We start from the raw sequence: 24,661 nt of genomic DNA, 5'->3' as shown, positions 1-24,661 counted from the left end.
TTTTATTTTTACGGACTGGTTGTTATGCCTTGTCTTCCTCCACAATAAACCACCGTATGGTACATTAAATTCTCTGTTCACTGGTAGTTAAAGGGACCCTGAAACAATTTCGAGGATTGTGTACAAAAGTACTGATTCATTAGGGTACATCTTTCTGAATATTGAGAGACATATTTAAAAGCTCTCCATAAAACTTGTAATTTATTGCAAGTTTTTAAAAATGTGCCTCGCTACCGATCGCAGTGGTGCTACTCCCCTGAGTTTTCAGCCGCCCCGTCCCCTGCTACGTAGCGGGTGTCTCTCATGTCAGTTGGGTGAGCTTTCTGATTGGCTACCCATGCAACGTCTTCGGAATGCTAGACGCTTATTGCTTCATGAAGCCTATTTTTAATAGGATACATATGCATAGAAATTTGAGTACCCTTAATAATAAATACACAAATGCAATAAATACATATGCATTTCTTCAGACGAATGGCTCACTTCTGCCCGAGAATGGGGATTGTCTGCTACAGCTATGGCGATGGCAGCTGATGGGGGGCATAGAGGGATTCTCAGTGAAAATAGGGGAAATGCTGTATTGCACTCGTCTTGCACTGCAGCTGTGTGCAGAGATTACTGTATTTACTCGCATAATGGTCGCACTCGCATAATGACCACACCCCTGAATTTTGTCGTCAAAATTCGATTTTTTTATTTCCCATTTAATGATCACACCCCGAACTTGCTGCAGCGATATGTCGTGTGCCAAGTCTAGCTAATAACGATCGTGCTTAACATCTGTCGAATACTATGCGAACGACTCCTCAAGACAAACCAAGTGGTCTGCACGCACCAAACATTCTTAAGTAGATGTCTGATTTCATTACTTTCATCACTTTCCACACTTCCATGACTAAAAAATACTGCAACCAAACTTGCCTTTATTATGTGTAGGCTTTATAATGGTTGTGGTCAACTACAAAAAAAGGCACCTTTCGATTCTTCTCATCTGCACTCGTGGGCACGCAACAAATCACGAGCGGCAACGATAGTAGCCACATTTACACTGATACGTTAAAAGTGTACCCTATTCATACGCAGACGCTTGTAACACAGCTAAGATATTCACCCACCCTTAGCGGAAACGTGCCATATTAGGATAGTAGGGAAGACAGATGTTGCAGTTTCCACAGCATGCCGGCCATGTGTTTCTATGTCACTGGCAGCTAAGCGCGCCCATCTGTTTCTCTCCCCTCAAAGTGGACATGGCTGCGTTAGTGCCGCAAACTTGCCGATATTAACAATGTTATTCATTACTGATACCGAAGAAACTGTTGCAATGCACGTAATGTACTCAGAAGAAGAAAAAGAAATCGCGTTCGGTGCATTCAGCTTGCTCCGCTGGCCGCCATTTTCGTTTTGGTGTCCCGCAGGAAACGCGGGCCGAAAAAAAATTTTTTTTTCTTTTCGCAGGAAATTTAACCCGTGTAATGATCGCACCCCTGATTTTGCGTCAATATTTCTGACAAAAAAGTGTGATCATTATGCGAGTAAATACGGTAATCTGTAGTTGTAGTGATGGCACATTGTAGAAGATGCGAGCGTTGTATGTCAATGTCAACACCAACCTCCTTGGTCGACACAGCGATCACCTGCTGTTTAAAAAAAAGGAACAATAAAAAATGCTCATTTAGCGGCAACTGCAGGACCCGCATTTATCAGAGAGCCAGGTTTAGTGAATAATTTGCCCAGAATGGTAGCAGGAAAATATCCTAACAAGCCAAGGTCTGGGAAAAAGTTGCGGAGGCAATTGGCCGTGCCTTACAACTTCTCAGAACGTCCACCAGAAAGCCGCCATCTTTTGTTAGGCTTTAGGACAGTAGTACCATCTCTACCTCCCACTCAAAATGTGTGGGCTTGATTGCCGATGCTGGTTACTTTTTCTTTTCCCCTAATTCCTTTTTCTTCTTTAATTATAGAGTAGAGAAGGCCTTATAAATAGCCGAATTCCCAACATCTGTGGCTGCATTCCAAATTGAGCGGAATGCAAAACTGCGCGTAAGCTTAAATTTCAGTAGTCCCTTGTGGTCAAAGTTAATCCATAGCCCTTCACTATGGCATGTGTCATAGCTCCAGCATAGTTTTGTTTCGCACAGATGAGCCAACACCATATGCAAGTTCTATGTTGACTGGTGGCCTATGTTGCCATTTCAAATTGTTTGGCCTCATTTCTTGTTACCGATTTTCATGTGAATACTTTTGCGACTCTTACACTAGTATATAAGAAGGGTGGCTTACTGCTCAGATTCAAATTTTTTTGTATGTTTGTGTGTATATGTGCAATAAAAACTGATGTGTTCTTCTTTCAAACAGGGCAGAAGCTGTCTGAAGATGAACTGAATTTGCTACTTGCTCATGCCCACCGGAAAATAGAGAACTTGACCAAGGCTCATGTCAAAATGCAGGTGACTTTTGCAGATGTGTTCATGTGGTACTGAATGCAGAACCTCGTCCGACAGTGGACATTAGCAGGCTGATGATCATGATGAAACACCAGAAAGGTTCAGGAAGTTAGTGGTGACTAGGATTTTCTATTTTTTTTTCAAGGTTGATGGAGTTGCCCACATCTTCTGATTGTATGTATGCATGCCTTAATTTATTACTAGTATGTACTTACGTTGTACCACCCACCGTGGTTGCTCAGTGGCTATGGTGTTGGGCTGCTGAGAACGAGGTCGCGGGATCGAATCCCGGCCATGGCGGCCGCATTTTGATGGGGGCGAAATGCGAAAACACCCGTGTGCTTAGATTTAGGTGCACGTTAAAGAACCCCAGGTGGTCGAAATTTCCGTAGTCCTCCCCTACGGCGTGCCTCATAATCAGAAAGTCGTTTTGGCATGTAAAACCCCATAATTTAATTTTTAATTTTACATTGTACCATTACTGAGGTTTCTTAAAAGGTACTGTCTGCCATTGTTCAAGGACCTTCTATAATGTAGTGTAATAAAAAGCCTGCCATTCTAAATGTCTAAGCATGCAGTGGTTTCTCTGTAAAGCCAATAGAAATTTTATTGCGATAGCACTTATATGGACACTCCAAGGGAATTTTATGCCATCGGCGTCATCATGCGGCTTCGCGTATATTAGGTATTTCCGCGAACACTTTCAAAAACTTTGCCCGTGGCAGAAATCGCAATTCTAGCCCATGAGCTGGTCTGCTCGAAGAGGCCGACGTTACTTGAACAAAAAATCAAACTAATCTACTAATTAAGAACATTTTCAAATTAAGTGTTCAATCATAATTACCTTACGGCACATATTGCAATTTATAAATTCTAGCCAGGGAGTTCGCAAAGCAGATCTATTTGGAATGAATTCTCAGGATGACACCAGTTTCAAGGTATTAATTCCCAAACTTGCGGAGAAATGCATTGGCGTCCCAGTTACTTTTGTGCTTTAATGAATAAAACGACATTTTGTTGAGAAAGTAAGTGGAATGGACAGTGCATTTTTACCCCAGTTTTGACGGCATATATGTCGCACATGGTTGTCATACACAGAATTCCTTTCAAGTGGATGTGCCTTGCAGTCTCACCCGCTAGAATTTGTAAATTATTGCAATATGTGCCATAAGGCAATGAGTTAAGAATTGAATTAGTGAAATTTTGTTAATTAGTCAATTATGCACTTCAATGTTTTGTGCAATTATTGTCTGCCTCTTCGTGTAGGCCAGCTCATAGACTAGAAATGTATTATCTGCCACAGGCAATTTTTAAAAACATTTTGAAGTGTTCACTGAAACACTCAGTATTAAGGTACAGGTATGCCATATGCTTATTCATGCCTTATATGTCAGTTATATTGCTACACTGTGAATACTTATGTGAATACTGTGAATAGAATAGCTAAAGTTGCTACTACCAGGTCTTAAGTTCCCGACCAAATTATTCTATAGAAGTTAGAGAATGACAGCCCGCAAGCAAATTTAATCAATCCTAATGTTCACAGCTCGTGCCTTTCATCTTAAAGGGACACTAAAGGCAAATATTAAGTCAAGCTAAAGTAATAGATTAGGGCTCGAGAATCTCTAAGACATGAATATTATCGCGAACAGAGTCTTAATGATAGAGAAATTGAGGTAAATGCAGTACATAATTAGAGACTCGTCAGGGACATTCAAGCACTTGCCCGAAGACAAAAGCACTCCACAGTTACTCCGTCCCTAGTAAAAACATACTTGTATTGTATTGTAAGACAAAATAAAATTCTACATGTCCAGTTCTATTTTATTTTTAGAAAAAATAAGTCATTGAAATTACCCTTGGCAATGATGCGGGCTTTAGAAAGGTTTTGTTGTCGCTCGACTCCGCGCTGCCCACGCTTTCGTGTGTCAGTAGTTTCATTATCACTTAGTGCTGCTCTGGTTTTGCTGGCTCACAAAACTAGCAAAAAGTGCAAGTAGCAGAGAATTCAACTTCCATGTGACGTCATGAGATGCCTGAACAGTCTACACCACTTGACCTGCAGCTGCAGTGGTGAATGCACCGCTTAGTCTTGGCTCAGTACCACTGTCTGTCAGACGCCATTTTACTCACCGACGGCAGCAAAGGGTGGTGATGTAGTATGCAACGTCACCACTCCCCCGGTTAGGTGGTGGGAGATTTGAATTTCATAAAAGGTATTCGGACACTTCGGATGCAATTTTCTCGTAAACTAAGTCTCTTGGCACGAAGCAAGCGTTGCGAGGTTTCTGGAATGGTATTAAAGTAGGCCACATCGACTTAGTATTTGCTTTTAGTGTCCCTTTGAATATTCTCAATATCGGTGCTTAAAGCTGCAAGTGATGTCATTGTACTGGTGCGCCTTTTTACTGGCATCGTAGTGATGCGTATGCGGTCATTACAGGTCCTACACGGCTTGTTACAGCTTTTAAGGGTGCCTGAAATTTTGATACACCCGCGTATGTCACATCCACATTAGTCTGGCCCATGTATATTTAGAACGCCGTCTGAGAAGCTCAAGCACAATGCTACCTCTAACTCTCCCTGTGCAGCTTTTTGGTTATGTGACAGTACACGGAATGGTTGCACTATTGAGGAACACCACATGTCATTCTTCCACCACTTTCAGAGCCAAATTAAAAATGTAATTTCTTGTTTATCGGATGCAAGCATGCTGTTTCTATTGATATGACACACAAACTTCTCATTCCCACCACAACCCAAAGGCATGTTCTGAACGGTAGGCAGTCCTTTTAGAGGGGCCCCTGCAACACTTATTAAGCTTAATTCGGCCATGCTAGGTGCAGTAAAAAGGCTGTCCTAACATCTCGGTAAAATGCAGCCATGCCTCGATATAACGAAGTTGTACTTGCAGCAAAAACTTCCTTAAATTGTGAATTTCATTAATTCGAGGTTTAAAGTTTCAACAGTAGAAATAACTTCAGAAATTCCCACAGCACTTCTGGTGTATAGTACAGTCGCCGACTGTTTATTCGGACCTTACGGGGACTGCAGAAATGTCCAAATAAACAGGTGTCCAAAAAAAGCAGATTAAGAAAAAAATATGAAATCATATATTTCCACGAACTTATTCGGGGTCGACAGTAGGCTTGAAGAAATTGTGAATGCACCGTGGCATGCTGTTCCATTTACGCGCAATCAGATAAGCCTGAATCTTGGAGAGGGTCGTACGGTCACTATAGGCGGCTGAAAGCACAGTCACTGCTTGTACATGCTTCGCATGCGACGGCAGCGTAGCACATGGTGCGTCATTCGTCCGGCGGTGCAGCAGAAGCCGGACGAATGATCTCGCCGTCGTCGAGTTCTGCGCATGTCAGTACAGCAGTATCAGCACCTGTGAAACTGTTAAATGAGACGGTGTCCAGAATCGCAATGCAACCACTACGCAGGTCTCAGCAGCACATTTTCCGCGTCAGTAGGGAGCACATCGGAAGGCGACAAATCTTAGGCCTCCCAGCACTTGCTGGCATTCCCCAGCGCAGTCTGCATGGGCACTGTCGGCGTCATTAGACACTTGACGCGATGTTTCCGTATGCCACGTTGGATCATTCATACCTCGACACAGCACACAAAGCAAACACTACCATGCCGTCACACCGACACCAGTCGCACAAACAAAAAACGTGGCCTATGTGCAGCGTCGTGCACGAAGTAGAAACCAATCAGCTGCTGGATTGTCTTGACGTGGCTTACTAAGCTGAGACCGGAACTGCTTTGGCCACTCCATAGAACCATGCAGAAACGATGATGATGAGCGGGGATTTGCAGTAGCGCCACTTCGTGGGGCAGCCAGGAGGCTCTGTTCAAAACAAAAATGGCATTCAGCAAGTCAAACCATGCACCGGTCAGAGTCTGTGCATGGTGCTCTCGATCAAGTTGGCTCAAGGAGTGTCCGAAAAACCAGACAAGAGGTTGCAAGGTGTCCGAACTTTCGGCAGTTGTTATACATTATGGTCTATGGTGAAAATGGCGGTGCCACGAAGCAGACCGAATAATCGAGCATGTCCGAATTTTTGGAGTCTGGAAAATCAGTTGGCGACTGTATCTTATCAGTAAGCACTCATAAACAAATTCAGCAAATTACAAGAAGGCCGGGCTATAATAGCACATTTATGAGCACAAGCATGTGCAGTGCAGATCGCGCAGAGAGCAATGCATCATTGTGGCTCACAGCATCCAAAATTTGCATTGCATCGCTCAGCACTGTAAATCTTGGGCACTATGGCTACCACGCTTCGTGCACGTAGCCAGTGCCCACAAATTAGTCGAATCTGAATAATTAGAACTTGAAGGGGCCTGACAATTTGTTCGAAATTAAAGAAATTCTAATGAAAGGAAGAACTTGTTCTTGAAGTATTCGTGCACCGTAGCACAATGCACGAACGGTGCAAGTCGTGAAACCGTGGCATGCAAGCACGCAGTGAGCGAGGACTACGAAACTGCCCATGTTACCCAACACTCACTTCCTGATAACAGCAGAAAGTGAAACTTCAGGGAGCGTGCTAAGCTGGCACCAGGCCACCGGTGTTGGTGGCGCCGGCGTGAGTGTGCATGCGCACGGAGCCCGTCAAAGGTGAGGGAGTTACAAGAAAGTTCAGAAGGAGAGCAAGGGGAGCGTAGTTGTGAGGGAGGGCGGGAGGAAAATGGATTTGCTTTCCCGCCAGGTTGATAGATGGCACTAACTACCTCTGCCACCTCAGAATGCCACCGAAGCAGCAAAGTTGCCAAGGCCGGACTGGGCCTCCGCGGCTGCTTCCCTTAGCGTGCTCGCGTGCTTTTTCGTTTGCCTGCTAACAGATCGGTGCTGTGTTTACGTTCTTTTTCCTGCATTCTTAACGCGAGTCATGTCTTATCAAGATGACAAATTAGTTGCCACTGATCATAAATATGTTGGTGTGCTCCCTTCTGTTATGTCATTGCCACGTTCAAAAAACAAGGAGAATGAGATACTGGGTGTCGCCTTTACGTCTTTGTATTCAGGGTCTGTCTTGTCGTACAGAATCGATTATGGTCCACGGTCTTCAACAACTTTTCCATCGGGACATCTCGGTTTAGAGTCGTCATTGTAAAAAGACAAATGCGATCGAGTCTGAACCGAGCCAACCGAAATAAGTGCGAGCGAGAGCTGACGCAAGCAGACGATAGTGCGAAACAAGCGGTCCGGCTGAACCAGACGCGAGTATGAATAGATCTTGATATAACAGAACTTCAATATAACGAAATTCTTGATATAAGAAAGTGGTTAACATTTTATAACTTCTTGTCCATAAAACACCATATATGTAGAACTTCAATGTAACAAAGTGTGTTTATACAAGATTTCAATGTTACGAAATTACACTGCCACCGCAGAAGTAATACAGAGACAATAAATAGAAACTTCTGAGGATAGAGATGGTGTAATGGTGTAATTACAAGCGGCTGCTTGCAAACGCACCTCTCAAATTGCACGCCGCGCGACCAAGAATGACTGTTGAAGTGGATTAGCATCATGTTTCAAATAAAGTCCAAGTGTGATAAAACCCTATCACTCCTCACCCTCTGTATGCTTTGGGTGCGGGTGAAAGCGTGCGAGGGTGAGCCCAGAAGGACGGTAGCTTGATGAGCGCTGTCTTCCTGTGCGAGTATGGGAAAAGGGGGGAGGGGAGCGAGCTCGCAGTAACGCGATGAATCATGCACGAGGTGGAGGAGGAGGGAAGGGGAGGGTATACTCAGCCTGCTCGCCCTGTTTTAGAGGTAATCTGCCGCGAGTGCAAAATGTGGGCGTGTCGAAATGGCATGGCATCATGTGCACTGTCTTCCTATGCGTTTAGTACTGGATGTTGCATAATCTCTAGTTTCGGAGATTCATCACATCGAGAGGCAGTTAAAGCATTCATTCCCCACTGCAGGTAACGCTATCAACCAGCCAAGGCGGTGGAATGGACGCGAAAGCGTGGCTTCGCTTCATACTGCCATTGTGAAGATATTAGAGTTTTAGCTTGTCCTTTATTTGGGTAAATGCAGGCGGACTGGGCATTGGGGTGGAATGGTGGAGGCATAAACGTGGGCGGCCTGCATTGTACAGCCACCTGGTGGCGCAGAGCTCAAACAGGCAAGAACAGCTAATATTGCAGTAACCAAGTGTATTTCACTTTGCTGTGGGGGTAAATTTTCGGCAGCAACATGATTACGCCACTGCTGAAAATATACACCAGCAGCGAAGTAGAATACACTTGGTTACTGCAATATTAGCTGTTCTTGTCTGTTTGAGCTCTGTGCCACCAGGGGGCTGCACAATGCAGGCCGCTCACGTTTACACCTCTGTCCTGATGTCCACTTCGCCTGTGTTTGCCCAAATACTGGACAAGCTAAATCTCTGTATTGTTGACACGGTATGAAACCGTATCTTTTGCTGCCGACTCTCAAATTCAACAAAACAAATTTTTTCTCTTTCAAGATTGCTTTTCCGATCGCGTGATTACTTGGAAAATTTTGTGGCCCCCTCCATGTAAGAAAAATTCATCAGCGACTTTACTTATTCCTATAAAAGGTTGAATTTCTATCAAATTTCAATATATTGAAGCAAGTTGCCTATTTTACCGACTTCGTTATATGAAGGTTTAACAGCATATCGAACTACTTCGGGGTCCTTTCGAATTCGATATATCTGGGATGGACTGTACAAGCCGTCAACCAATTTTTCAGACGCCTGATTTTTCAAATCACAAGATTCCTGCGGTAAAACCACCAGCCTCTTGCACCAATGTATAATGCCAATAAGCAAAATTTCGGGCGCTGTATAGTGTTAAGCCATGAGCCATGTGCGCGATGCCACAAACAGTGGTGTCTGTGAACAAGTTACCCCCATGTCAACAGGCACGAAACCACAACTTTGGTTGCTGACTCCTGGCGAAGCAAAGATGGTTAGACCTAGTGGCCTAAGCAGTGCAGTTGGCGGATTGACTGGTGACATGCCATCGCAATAAGCTCGCTGCCATATGTGCACACTCATACACCCTATCTGAGATAAAGTGTGAAATCAGATGCAAGGAATAGGCTGATGGTCGTAGTGTAGCGGATTACGAATTCATGCATAGTTCCTTTTATATCTGAAAAGTCTGTTGGCGGCGGATGTATTTGGGCCAGCAACTTGGCTTAGTTGGACGACAGTCGACAAGCCTGCCTGCCAACCTCGCACAATAGCACGAATCACACGGTTGAATATTTGCGGTGGTGCAGTGCCCGTGTATGCAATTTATTGTTGTTCTACCGGCATGGTAAGACGTCGACCGTTCATCAAAATCCACAGAAGACCCTTTGATGACTCACGGAGGCGACCCACTTATGTTTTTTTCCCATAGACCTGATTGGCTTTTGTGGCAGCGTGCAAATATTCGAAACTTCGAATGTTCAGTTTAAATCAGTTAGCATTCAATTCGATTCGAAAGCCACTTTTACTGTTCTAAATATTCTTACCTGCTAAAAATTGCGGTTCTCGGTTCTTCAAGTCACCTTGGTCGCTGTATAGCCGTGTTATGGGCGAAACATAAAGACTGCATTGCGGGGAAGCATATTTGCAGTGAAGCAGTGAAGCATATCAAAAGTGTGATGCATTGTTACGGGGCCACAGCCGGTGCTTATGGCTACCCAACACTATCAGCTCAAGCATCCAAACTGTGCTGCCTCTTCATGCATCTGGACAACACCAACCACCTAGTGGAAACTGCATCCCTTGGTGCGAATGGTAGCATCCTTTCGATTGCAGGCGGTTCTTGCATGTTCACTGCCAATCAAGTGTGCACACAAATATCACGAGGCATACGTCTTGCCAAACAAGGCAGAACCAATGCTGCTAATGAGTTGGCAATTACATTCATTACTGCACAAACTCACATAACTATATCCTGTAATAATGCCTTTACAATTAAAGTATCATGCAAAATCCAAGGTAAGCAAAGACAGCATGACATCTGTGAATCTTAATCGTGTTTTTGTCAGATTGTGAGATGCAGCTGCTTACTGATTTATCCTTTTAAACGATTTAATGGCATGTGTATGTAGAATCACCAAAATTCTACCCTGCGCACTCACCCGGACCTAGAATCCTGTGGAAATTCCTGTGGTTTTTACTAATCTGGCTAAATGTTTCCAAACTATAAATTTTACTAAGTAGCAAGCTTGGCAATGGTTTTAGACCCTCATTCTAAAGTAGATCTGCACCACCAGGATGCTTCAATGGCAAACTGGGTTCAGAAACTCACTTTAAAGAAGAAACATTTTAACACCTAGACACCCAGATATGAGGTGCTACCCAAAGGTTCCAGGAATTTGAAAAGCTCAGACAAACTGAGTGGTACACATTTTCACTGCTAGATGTAGCTAGCAGTATGCCTTGTAGATCAGTATGCTGAACAACTTGCTTTAAGAAGTATTGTTTTGCGAAGTGTTGTTTTACTACACAATGTTTCACTGATTTGGCGGTGAATTTCTTAGCAACCAATATGGCAGACATCAAGGAGCAAAGGATTTGCATCAAGTTTTGCTTTAAACTTAGCAAAACTGCAGCAGAAACTCATCGTATGCTAGAGGACACCTTTAGAGTCGACGCCTTGAGCCAAAGTATGACGTTCTTATGGTATAAATGCTTGAAAGAGGGTTGAATGTCTGTTGATGATGACGAACGTTCTGGACGCCCATCAACGATCAAAACCCTGGAAATGATAGCTGAAGTTTGTAAGGTTATCCTTGGAAATTGCAGGCTAACTATAAAGGATGCTTGCGACATTGTAGGGTAATCATACAGCACAGCTCAGTGAATTTTGTTGGTTGTTTTGAACATCAGGCGCTTTGCTGCAAAATTCGTGCCATGACTTCTCAGTGATGAACAGAAACTGCACAGTGTTTCTGTCTGTACGGAGCTGAAGGAATGAGCCAGAGACAATCCTACATTCTTGTCCAGTGTAATAATTGGGGATGAGACATGAGTTTGTGGCTACAGTCCTGAAACTAAACAGCAGTCGTCACAATGGAAGTCGCCAAATTCCCCGTGGCTGAAAAAAGCATGTCATGGCAAGCCCATGCTCATTATTCTTTTTTTGACCTACATGAAATTGTCCACAAGGAATTCGTACCTCCTGGACAAAACGCAAATAGCGAGCTTTAGTGTGACATTTGAGGCGCTTAAGAGAGCATTCATCACAAACGTCCAGAGAAGTGGAAGAACAACTGGCTTCTTCATCATGACCACGCACCCGCTCACACATCACTCATTGTTTGACAGTTCCTGGCTTCCAAATGAATCGCAGTGCTTCTGCACCCACCCTGTTCAACTGACTTCGCCCCTTGTGACTTTTTCTTGTTCCCAAAGTTGAAGTTGAGACTGAAAGGACATCGGTTCCACACTGTTCAAGAGATCCAGTTAAAATCGCAGACGGCCCTCAACACACCATCGCCTGGAGAGTACCGCAAATGCATGGCATCGTGACAAAAACGTTGGGATCGGTGTATACACTCTCAAGAGGACTTCTTTGTAGGAGACAGTTCTATGGTGAACACTTTTTTTTTCTTAATGATTGAATTCTCGAAACTTTTGGGTAGCACCTTGTATGTCTTCAACAACGAGAGCACCTGAAAATGCTCCTTCCACGTCAGCAGTGTGGGAAGACTTTAATAAGCTAATCAACCAACAGCAATTTTGACTGCCACACGGACAGGTTGAAAAGTATGCGCCTTATGAAATTTCGAGCCAAAAAGATCTGTTTGAGGGTTGGTGCGAGCGTGGTGCCCCCCACTGTTGGCTTGGCTTGCGAAGAGATACCTGCCAATACCAGACACTAGTGTGTTTAGCACGTGGCTCTTTTCGATGTCTGAAGCAATTGTGACATGCAGAAGAGTTGCTGCTCCTCGAACATGTCAAGCAGCTATCCTTCCTTCATGACGTCATTAAATAACTTCAGTTCTGATGCTGTCCAGAAAAATTGTTGTAGTAGAGAATTTTGTTCACCACAAAATGCAATTTCCCACTACATTATTTGCTGAATAAAGGGAAAAATCAGACATCCACCCGTTCGTAGCAATTGCTACAAAGGAAACCCAAACAGGTTCCTCGAAAGAAAAGCCTCAGAGTTGAAGAAAAATTCGTCCTGGTCCGAGACTCGAACCCGGGACCACCGCCTTTCCGGGGTTTCCTTTGTAGCAATTGCTACGAATGGGTGGATGTCTGATTTTCCTTTAATTCATTACCTCTCTCCACCTTGCGGGTTTCCGCAGAACTACTACGTCATACATTATTTGCTGTGCAATAAACTTTTTCTTTTTGTTTGTTATTTTTCGTACCTCTGGTTGGTGAAAAAGAACGTTTGTATTCATATTTGAATAATATTCAGAAAAATGTTCGAATCAATTTGCACTTGGTTTTCATTATTTGAATTCACTTCAAAATTGCAAATTTGTTATTTGCGCACTCTTAGTTTTTGTTCTTGCACCATTATTGGCTTGTATGCTTATAACAGATATTGGATATACTGGGGGTATTTTCGTATTCAAAGTGGCTTTATTAAAGTAAATCCCGGGTATATCAGGTTCAAAGGGGATAGCGAAATATTGCGATGTATCGATCATTCAAAATACAAAATATGCCTATCTCAAGCTTATCTGAAACCTCCGCACATTCCAGATAGTTTGACGAGATTCTGTAAAGTGAGAATTAACCGATTTGCTTTTCCATGATCATGACGAACATATAAAAGTTTAAATATTTTTTGCAGACAAATGTAGGAAGGCACTCATGTTGTGGAATGGCCCTTGACATAGTGATTGTGTACCTACCAATTTTTACAATTTTATTGTAAAGTGCATCATTTTCCGCACATTTTTACGATACTGTTTTGACACCTTTATTTCTACGATTTTCCATATTCTGTGTCCAAACTTGCAATGCAATGAGTCTTGTTTTATGGAACCTCTATAATTGCTGCATCTTGCATATTCATGGTGCCATCTTGAGAACGCTGAATGTGTTGGCCTGTATTCAAATCCAAAGCCAATGATAATTTGTGAAAACACAGGTTCTCACCTTTGTTAACCGCTTCTCAGTGCTGCTGCCACTTGAAGAGAGGCAAAGTATGGATTCTGCTCTAGACGCCATTTTAGCCGAGTTCAACCATTTTCAGTTGGAAGATCTACCTGCTGAAGTGACTTCTCAGGAGTTGATTGATAAGCAATGGTGTACGGTCTAGAGCACTGCATGGGCCGAATTTTTCAGCCCGGGCCTGGTGAGGGCTCACTTTATGAAGCCCGAGCCCAGCCCGGACCCGGCCTAGGCCCAGTTCATTAATAAGCTTAGCAGTGGCTGCATGTGCACAACCAGCCTTAGCCCGAGCATGCTGGAGAAAATTTGTTGATGGTGATCATTATTATCGGTGCCTTGCCCTTGGTATCTCAAGATCAGACCGAAAATCTGGTGTGTACATGCATTGAAATGTTACTTTACCCACAGTGGTAGCTTAGTATTTAAGCTGTTGCACTGCTAAACGCTAGGACGTGGGTTCGATTCCTGGCCACGGTGGCTGCATTTCGATGGGGCCGCTGATAGATTTATGTGCACGTTGAACTCCAGATGGTCGAAGTTAATCCGGTTCCCACTATGACATGCATTGTAATCATATTGGGGTTTTGGCACGCAATACACCAGAATATAAATGAAATATGTTGCTTATACGGTACATGAAAAGTAATAGCAAAAAAGTTCTTTAAACAAAGTGTACAACTAACATGAAAAAGCGGATAGAAACAAACCCAAGGCATTCTGTTTAATGCTCTTGTCTACATTTCATGTTGGAAACAATGATGATTGTAATTTATTAAAAGAGGCTCTGGACTAATAATGTGTTGCACAAGGTAAAGAAAGCTTAATGTTATTTATAGTGAACAGCAAGCAAATGCAGATGAAATGTAAATCGTTCATATACTGACTTCGACACAATATGTAATCATGATGTACAATGTAAATTGTATAATCGAGCTGTCACGCACCATTCTTCAAGCTATACCAAATAAGTTTCCTCCCTTTTTTATGAAATAAACATAAAAAATACGCTTAAAGTAACACGTACTGACATGAAAAGACTGCACCCGAAAATGATGCCACAGGAATAGGACTTTGCAAAGACCAGTAAAAAGCAAAACTCTATATGTTCTTGTGCAAAAACAGGTCGTCCAGGCTCTCCGGCTTCAAGCAGGACCTCCTCATTTGGATTACGTACCCAGCTGCACTAAAATTGCTTTTGCTAATTACAGACTGTACTGTATGTGTCAGCCTCACCATCTCAGGGTCTAACCACCTACAATGTATAAGCAATAAAATGGGAACATCAGTGATTTGGCCCATTGCCTGAGCTGTTATTTTTCCACTGGTGAGCGTGCATTTACCTTCATCATACAATTTTGTCCTATGAGATCCTTAAGCATGTGAAGATTTATACTATATAACATGCACGCACACACGCAGTCAAATCCACGAGCATATAGCATAAAAGAAATGCACAAGTAGAAAGAGACGCCATTGCGCTGGCACGAAAATAATACTGTATCGAGATTGGTAATAGTTCAATCACAAAAGTGGTAACAGAAAAACGGTGTGAAGAGCAGCTTTTGTATAATTTACTTTTCATTATGCGGAAACAACATTCATTTTTGTGAAAAAGAATGGGAACTTAATCTGTTTTTGTATTTTCTTTGCCGAGGTATTCTGAAAGCCAGCTCTTTGCATGTATAACTTCAGCCTGGCATTGAGTGCCTTGGGCCATGCAATGCATAACATTCATGTGTGCTCAAAGGCCCGACTTATGCCCTTTAATGAGCAGGCCCGAGTCCGCCCCAGGCCCGCCAAAGAACACTTCAGACTGCCCCGGTCCGTGCAGTGCTCTAGTTGTAGTCTCTGATCTTTGCGAAATGGATAGTAGTATTTAAGTATACCGAATTTCGAAAGTTGTGTTGGGTATCTTGACTCTTCCTGACAACAATGCAGTGTGTGAAAAAGTTTTAACAAGGTTAAAAAGGCACTCACCCAGTTCTGTGCCTCCATGTCAAAAAAGATTGTGGATCAGTTGCTTGTTCCAAGGTGTGCTCAGCCTCACTCGGGGGAAGTGCCGTGAACAGGTGTTCGAAAAAGACTTTAGGCCGAAGCTGCAACCTCTGTAGAGCTAGCCAAGCCCGCAACATTAAAGGTGTAACGAATTTCTCTTGAAGCTATTGTGGCGCGTTTGTTGTGCATTTCACCTAACCAAATGTTCCTGAACAATAAAACAGTATTTTAATATTTATTTATGCAGCTGTAGTATTTTTGCTATCTCAGTGCTAACCCTAAAAGCTCGCCTTGCACGCATGCAAGTGCGTGTGTAGCATAGATGGCTTATATCGTCAGCAGTGGCGTAGCTAGGTCGTCTGGCACCCGGGACCCATAGGCCTGTCACCCCCCTCCCCCCCCTCGGGTGTAGTCGAGGAAGGCGAGGATATCAACAATTTCCGTGTGTCTTCAGACGCATATGACCCCCCCCCCCCCCCCTTTCTGGCCCCTTGCACCCGGTGCCCACGGCCCCCCCGGCCTCCCCCATTGCTATGCCACTGATTGAAAGTCACCAGAGTCGCGAAGTTGCGTACTATGTAAGCGGCGCCGTGCTATGACCAAAACTTTTTTCAAAAGCTGTACACGTGCAAAACATTTAGCTCAAGCAGCTGCATGTGTCCGGAAACCGAAGCATACAACCAAGATGTGCCCTCACTTTCATTGGTGAGATGGTTCTTCTGCTTTTTTACTTAGCACATTTTTACTTAGAATAATGCAGAAATGGACACAGCACAGAAACAAACCAGCCTGTATAGATTGGATATGCGGCGCACTTGCATAAGTGCATTTACCGTAGAACCTTGTTCACACATCTTGGAAAAAACTATGAGAAAAACATACTGACCGGGAAAACATACAATCCGAAGTAACTAAAGAAATTGGCAAACTCCATTATTGTTGACGTCTACTAATGCCAAGCATTGCATGGATCGTTAAGGCAGGAGATGCTGATGCTCGTCAAGCTGGTGGTGCTCCGGCAGCCCGAGACACGTTTTGTTGTTTTCCTAGAGGGCGATGGGAAAACAAAGTGAAATCGAGCCGGTGGTGGCGCTGGATGCTGCCAAAGTGAAATGTGATGCCCAGATCGTGTTTCCTGCAGTAGGGAACGGTGGCGCGTTCGGATTATCGCCTACTAAAAGTGTGCAGTACGCTAACAATGGCACTACGCATCAATCGCTGTAAAATAGATAGGTGGAAGATGCTTACCACAATAGGTTTGCCCACGGTAGCTGTAAATGTGGCATGCGACAACCCGGGAGGAGATTTGCCAGTACCGGAATAGGAAACTGTGTGCGCCGTCGTTTTCATGTGAGACGGGCGGCTATACAGTCGACTCTCATTACGACGGACCCAGACAATCCAACAAAAAACGTCCGTTTTATTCGAAGTCTGTAGTATTCGAAACGCCTCACTTCCGAAACATTTGTCTTGATGTGTAATAAATTTATTGCTAACACTGAGTGATGAACAGCTGAAGTAAAAAAAAAAAGAGTTGCAAATTTGCTCATAAGGCGAAGGATTGATTGCCATACCAAATTAAGCAAGATAAGCGTGGCAGCAGCAGCGAGTGAATTGACCTTTGTGCTGTTTCTGGCTTCAATGCGAACTAAACGTCGTAAGCACAGTGCATACGAAGCTACTGGCACTGGGCACACTTTGTCCACATCGCAGATAGCTCTGAAAATGAGGTTTGAACATGGGTGCACGCTTTGTTTACGTCGCAGATTGCTTTCAAGATACAGCAGCCGCCAGAGTAACCCTCTCTTTCTCGCACCCCCCCCCCCCCCCCTTGCTGTCCGTGCCTCACGCTCAAAAGAAGATGGCGCATTTCTGTCCGCCCTGCCCTCCTCCCTTGCGCGCGATATTGAGCTGCGATCATCGGCTTACGCTCGCAAGTCAGTTGTCAGCCCATGTTGACACACCAAAAGTACGTCTTATGCGCCCAACATTGAAAAAAAAATAGCTGCTAATTTCATCCGCTATAGCCGACGGTCCACTGTACCGTGGTCCGTTAAAAGTGAACTTCGTTGCAATAATAAAATAGGTAGAACAAACTAAGGCTAAAATATGGTCCGTTATATCCGAAAATCTTGTACGCGAGTCTGTTGTAACGAGCGTAGACTGTATACTGTTCTCTATCACACATGCCTCGCGCCTTTTCTTGTTCACATGGGATCTAGTGGCCAGAAAACTTATACGATCGCAGCCTGGAGCAGGAAACAGCGACGCGTTTCAGTTGTCGCTTCTCAAAAGCGTGCGCTGCGCTTTTGACAGCACCACGCACTGTGAAACAGATAGATGAAGATGCTTATTGCAGTAGGATTGGCGGTGATAGCCGTAAATTCTGCGTGCAACAACCTTGGAGAAGATTTGCTAGTACAGAAATAAGAAACTGAGTGTGCGCCGGCATTTTCACGTGAGGCGGGTGGGCGAGTATTCCGGTGAAGCTGTCGCGGCGAGCAACTATGTGCTGTTCACCATTGCGTGCGCCTCCCGCATTTTCTTGTTTGCATAGGATCTAGCCACCGGAAAACGTATTGTACGATCGCAGTTTGGTGAAGTACTGAACATTGGTGCCAAAAGATCGTGTTTTCCAGGAAAGTATGAACCAGTAAATAAATGAGCGTGTTCTTGATTATAAACATTGGCGTTGGGAAAACATACCTAACGGGAACGTATCAACAGGGTTCTACTGTATACTGTTAATTACACATGAACGTTCCGGACTGCGTGCCCCACTGCAATAGGCTGTCTAGACGACCGATTATCGTACGTCAACAAGTCAACCACTTATAGTGTCGGGTTTCAGTTTTGGAACAGGCTCTGTGGTGTCCCTTCATGACCAGTCATCATCGCTTGTCGTCCACCTCTCTCTTGTGTCTTCTCCTCTGCCGTCTCTTCGGTACTCCAGTGCCTTGTGGTTCTCAGCCCTTCCCCTGTGGTCTCTGTGTCGCGACAGCCCACAATACACATCTTATTAGATTCGAAAACCGCTTTCAGCTGGGAAAACATCCCGAGTCCATTCCCACTCGTTCAACCCTGTTAGCACAAATTAAACATGCTCAGTGCAGACTGTGCAGACTGTCTTTCTGTGAATTAGGTACGGATGTGGTGTGCAGTGGTGTTGTTAAATCTGAAAATATAATGTAAACATCTGTTAAAGTAGAGTGGGATGTTGTAGGTGAATTCATTATGGCCACTCGCGGCACACTAAAATGCCACTCACTGAAAACCCTGATTTACAAAAAGACAAACCAGGCAGCAAGAGATTTCCAGTTTGGCATTCCATACATACTGCCCCTCATTGAAAAGCTCGAATGTCATCCACACTTTCTTGTGGGAAGCTTGTCAGACTGGCAGGCCTTTTGCATTTTTAAAGCAGAGTGGTGATCTGCTCTTGGCGTAATGTATGCGTAATGTAGTGCTATACTTTTGTATGGCGTTTCCGAGGGGACGTTATGACCATTCTATAATTTGATATATCTGTGAGAGGCTGTGTAACCATAAAGTTAATATAACTCTAGGGAAAAAGCTCCCATAGTGCCCATGCATTAAAATTGGTAACTGCAAAGTGCTGCCATGTTGCTACACTTTGCAGGCACAAATGACGAGATGCGGTTCAGACAAGACATGCAAACAAACGTGATCCCAACCTTTCCGTGGTAGGGTGGCGCCATCTAGTTAGGCAACTGCAAGCACAGCCTTTCACACACCATATATTTTACATAGAAATTTTGTAAATGGCCATCGGATCTTTCTGAAAAATAAATGGAATGAACTTTACATGTTGTCCATATTTATGCGCGATGTGTAAAAGCTTGTTCTTGCATCGTGTTGTGATTATTTCTAGCAGTTACAAAAATTAGAGGTAGTATCCTGTGGTTGCCACCTTTGTCGCTCAGCTTTTCCTCTAGAGGCGGTGTACTAACTCTGTATAATTATAATGAAGTTTGGCTGTAATTACCAAACATGCAAACAGGTACTGAAGCCAAAAAAGGCATGTGGTCGATTGTGTTCTAAATTAGAAAGGTGTGTTGTACTCCTTGCTGTCTGTCTGTCTGTGTGTGTCTGTCTGTCTGTCTGTCTGTGTGATGAAGTATGAAAGTATCAAAAGAATGAAAAAGAATGTGCATGTTACCATGCTATCTCTGTTATCAGCATATGATAGTCTTTCTGTGGCATAGAGCATTTGTGCTTACAGTATGTGTTTCTTCTTGCGTCATATATCGAGACACAATTATCGTATCACATTGTATGCTGTTAGATTGATGTAACAACCACCACCAAACTGGAGCACTATACAGTCGAGCCCACATATAACGGCCCCACTTGAGACAAACTTTTGCTTATTGCGAACCAAGCACATGTGGCTGTCCAAATATGCATTATCAGTGTGTCTAACAACTGGAAAAACCGGGAATTCTCAGGGATATTGAGTAGTCTGGAAAAACTCGGGGAAAACTCAGGGAATTTGTGCCTCTATCAGGGAAAATTAGCTGTAACTTTATCGAAAGGGTTGAAAGTCGCGGTAATGCTGGCTTGAGTAACAGACAGGAATCGCAATGAATCGTCTTTGACATCCTGTCGTCGGCTTGAGGAGTTGCCAGTGTACAGTCAACAACCGACTTTCCGAATTCCCAATAATTTGGACGGCTTTGCGGCACCACCACATACCCCATAGAGTCAATGTATCAGAACGTCTGAAATTTCGGATGCAAGAACTCTTCGCCGTCCGATTTTCAGAACGTTTTGCCGTGACTGCAGGTCCAAAATGACATTTATCAAAGCCACCACTACTGTCATTTTGATTACCTCGCTGCCTCAAACCGGCGCTCTCGCACGCAGATCCGCTGGCAGCCATAGCCACCACTGCGGCAACGCTAGGCCTAGCTGCTTCGACGTTCGCTATGAAGCTTCTTGCCGTTGGGTGCCGTGTTTTTTGAAAGAATTGGCTGCTGTCAGCAATGGCATGGACTCCACCTTTGCGATCCTCACGATTGGCTTAGAAGCTTGGAAAGCACGGTGCGCTGCATAGTGCTGGTTTCCGAAAGTCAGCTTCGCATCCGTACACAAATGCTACTTGGTGAAGCATAAGCAAAAGTATTGCAGTGAAGCATAACTAGCGTGGGAAGGGGCTATTGCCACGTGACAGTATGCGTGCACCTGGTATTTCCTGTCGCAGTACGAGCACCGATATGCCTAATACGTGTACCAACAGGCCTTCAGAGCGTTTTCGAATGTGCCTGTGGCAGTTTGAGCCCTTAAGGGCAGTAAATGACATGTTTTTATTTTTTTCCAACTGGCCGATTTTTCGAACGTTTTCGCGCCCCCTAAGGAGTTCGAAAACTCGGACGTGGACTGTGCAACTGACCAAGAATATGCTTCAAATGGTCCATGGGGCAAACGAGTGGCTGAAAGAGTGCAAGAACAGAAAGGACCTACGCATTGAGGAATGAACGGGAAAGGAAGTGTGCCGCCGCCATATTGAAGGAGCTTGAGCTCAAAAAAACAAAGTGTTGGCTAATGTCGAGATGCAAGAGTCCCTCATACAAACCAAAATAAACTCTTGTAAGGAAGAAGAAGTGCGCCGTGCAGAGCGCCGCAGCCGGATCGTCAATGCTACTGAAGTGGGGCTCGGGCTAGACGCTGTTCCTGGTGTGACTGGCTAAGCCTACGCTGTTGTGTCTTCTTGTCTGCGTCCATCGTGCCGTCCATAGCCGTGTCGTAGTTCTTTGTCATACTTTTTAAAGCAGTGAAACACAACACTGAGGCGTCGTGCACGGGCTGAGAGTATGCCAGAACAGTTAAGGTGGACTTGCGAGCTGTTGAGAGAGTATCTCAATTGTGACAAAGTTCGGGCCTCATACCACAGCTTGCTATCAGTTGATAGAAATAGCTCATATTCGAAAATATTTGCTTTTATATGCATCTGCTTTTTTATTCGTATTTGAGAATGTCCGACTCGATTTGCAATTTTTTTCGAACACGTCTTATTTGCTGTGCATTTTACTAACCCTGCCCTTCTATTCTCTTCTTTAATAACCTAAACACTACTCCTTAGTATTCAAATTGGATTAAGTCGTTTTTTTTTTAAATTTTATTTCATATACTTACTAGAGAGTGACAGCATCGAGCGATATGGTTTCAGCTCGTCTTGACATAAAACAGTTCTGCATCACTCAGGGAATTTCGCAAAGGGCACACAGGGAAAACCTGGAAAACTCAGGGAATTTGGAAATGTCAACTTGGTAGACACCCCGATTATTGCCGTGGAAAAAAATTGCACTGTACACCAGCTCAGAGTGGTCGAAGTTGCTCCTCATTTCGCAAGTCCTCTCGCCATTTCTTCTTGGAGGTCTGCTTGGGTCATCTCATCACCTGACCGTGTGCTGCAGTGTCCAGTCGAGGCCCACCTTGTACAATCGCTGTCTCTACCAGCACCTCCGCCACTTCTGAGGAACTTCTTTTTTCTCAAAGATTTCGCACCATGACAACAAAGAAGTCGCGGTTCTGATGATGATAAGTACAGATACGATGGTGACGTGAGTCGATTATGATATGTACTGATTAGTAAGATTAGATGCAAACATTTTGCTCACAGCACGTACAATGAATGCCCGTGCCCTAGGCCAATCAGTTACATTGAATGGATGGCCACAGTGAATACCAGTCCACCCAACACCATGCTGCTGTGCAGCAACTTGAATCAAGAAAACAATGGCCTTGCCGTGCATTTACGTGCACAGGCTGTTCTTCCGGGTGAGCCACCACGTTTCGGTGCCCCTTTCAAGCGACTTACCCTCTCCCCGCGGCCGAATGCGCTTCCAGGGGCACCTTATCTGATGAAACATCGTGCAAGATCTCGTATTACGAAGAGCATGGAGAAAGAAATATTGCCCAATAGTCACAGTCGGACGAGGAGCATATCATGGCAACACGCCCGACGCGTCATCTGTCATGCTGCGCTGGAACCTATGTTTACCTGTTCTTCCATAAACGTGACATAGAAAAATCGCGATATCTTCTCGTATGTTGCCTCTTCGGGAAGCGCACCGTGCGCGTTTTGCCTTCTCACTGAGCAGACTAAATACAGGGCGTATCAGTGCCATGCCCAACGCCTTGACTTACTGGGACATCCAAGCAAGCACCGTTTTGCCTCTATAATTCTTGCTCCATGACCAAGTATACCCTCATCAGCAACTCCAGCAGCAAACAGCATTAAATTTTACCACAAACCAAGCCAGCATATTGCCATACTAGACAACAGGTGTGGTGTCTGTGTGTTACATGAGACACCAAACTTGTACAAGCACATTGGGATAAAATGTGCACAGAGTCATTGGCAAAGCTAGAGAAGCACCCTAAAAAAGGCGTGTTAATTAAGAGCTATCAGGAACCAAACCCACTGGTCCCATGAATGAATTTCCTTTGTGCAAGATGGCGAATGGGAAATCTCCTATACAGTACCTGCACCGAACACAAAAAGACGAGCACTGTCTTTGGCAACAAAACTAATACTTGGACAAAGATAAGATTTTTCCAGATACAACACGGTCTTGACAGAGAGAAAGCGCCTGCAGAAGCAAACTTGCATGGACATTGAAGGCATACTATGAAGTTGTTGACATGCGGGCATGACTTTTTTAAATCAGTGGGCCACTGATGCTGGCCAAAGCTAAAGACTGCATTCTTGCTGCGCTTTTCCAGCTTCTGCCCAATTGGCTGGCTACATCGGTTCAAGGTGCATTATGCAATCATTTTTTCACATAGATTGTCGGCACGGTGGCTTTTAACAAATAAAGCCACCATTGCCAGCTGCGTGGAGCGAGATGTCTATAATGCAAATGAAACTGCTCTGTTTTATCAGATGCGTCCGAACAAAACGTCACCATGAAAGGTGACTCGTGTGCTCGTGGCAGGCACCGTAAAGTGGGCTTTACTGTGCTTCTGTGCACAAACATGGACTACAGCAACCGGCGTGTGCCCTTCGTAATTGGCAAGTCGAAAAAACTCCATTGTTTTTACAGCTATCTGCTCATGCGCCACAGGTGCAACACAAAAGTGTAGATGATGTGCAATTCGCTGCATTGCTCGGCAAGTTAGCTGCGACAAGCAGAAGCAAGGCTGAAGTGTGCATGCTGCTGGTGCTTGATAACTGTTTGGCGCACCACGTGCTAACTGCCCTCATGGCAGTGACTTTTTTTTTTGTCGCCAAATGTCGCATCGAAAGCATAGCCACTTGACATGGGCATTGTACGCATGCTTAAAGCGTCATATGGGTGCCACATAGTCTTCTGCATGCTAATCTCTGTTGACCATCCAGCCACCAACCTGCCACTTCAGATTTGTCTTTCCTTGGCCATTAAGATGGTGAGAGCGGCCTGGGCAAAAGTGAAGGCCACTTGAATTTAGAACTGCTTCTAGTAGGCTGGCTTCATGGTTGCAACTGATGGCGAGCCCGATGCCAAGCTTGATGCTTCCTAAGAACACAAGCCTGGCGATGACTTGTGGCAGTGCATTGTCAGATAACATGGGCAGCTGTGACATTGGCTGGGAAGATTTTGTTTCTGTGCGCAATGATGCTGACGCTGCGGAACTGTGCACGGACAACATTGTTTGTAAAGTGTAGGGTGAGAGCGACACTGAGGAATCTGATGAACAACCTTTGGAACCAGCACCTGTTAGTGTGTCAACAGCCATAAGCTACATCAAGTTCCTCAGGCAGCTCATGCAGCTCAGTTCTCATGCAGCTCAGAAACAGAGAACTATGACCAACTTTTTCTTTTTTTAAAGGAGTTGAGACACCAAATTTTCAGGCTATAAAAAGCCTGTTGTAGGCTGCTTCTGTATGCGAGGACACCCAGAATAAGGTATTGGATGCTGCAAACATTTGAAAATAATTTTAATTCAGCTCCAAAAAGTCACTAAAAGCTCCATCTCGTGGTTGAGACCCATCACTAGCACGGCTGCTATGACGTGACAACGGAGGAATGAAAATATTGACGTCATAGCACACTAGCACTAAAACGTGACGTATGATGAGCAGCGA

The 24,661-nt window shown here is 44.3% G+C and overlaps 1 protein-coding gene across 1 annotated transcript in view; it reads left to right on the top strand.

The window, feature by feature from the left end:
- Positions 1-24,661, top strand: part of Mitofilin (inner membrane mitochondrial protein mitofilin) — a 119,131-nt gene that overhangs the window by 75,838 nt on the left and 18,632 nt on the right. Inside the window, exon 11 of the mRNA XM_065449568.1 lies at positions 2,356-2,447. Within this exon, the coding sequence (XP_065305640.1) occupies positions 2,356-2,447 (92 nt within the window). The remainder of the gene's footprint in view (positions 1-2,355; positions 2,448-24,661) is intronic.

The sequence above is a fragment of the Dermacentor albipictus genome, chromosome 1 (assembly GCF_038994185.2).
Source record: "Dermacentor albipictus isolate Rhodes 1998 colony chromosome 1, USDA_Dalb.pri_finalv2, whole genome shotgun sequence".
Taxonomy (NCBI): domain Eukaryota; kingdom Metazoa; phylum Arthropoda; class Arachnida; order Ixodida; family Ixodidae; genus Dermacentor; species Dermacentor albipictus.
The sequence above is the reverse complement of the archived record's forward strand: the minus strand, read 5'-3'. Positions and strand labels throughout refer to the sequence as shown.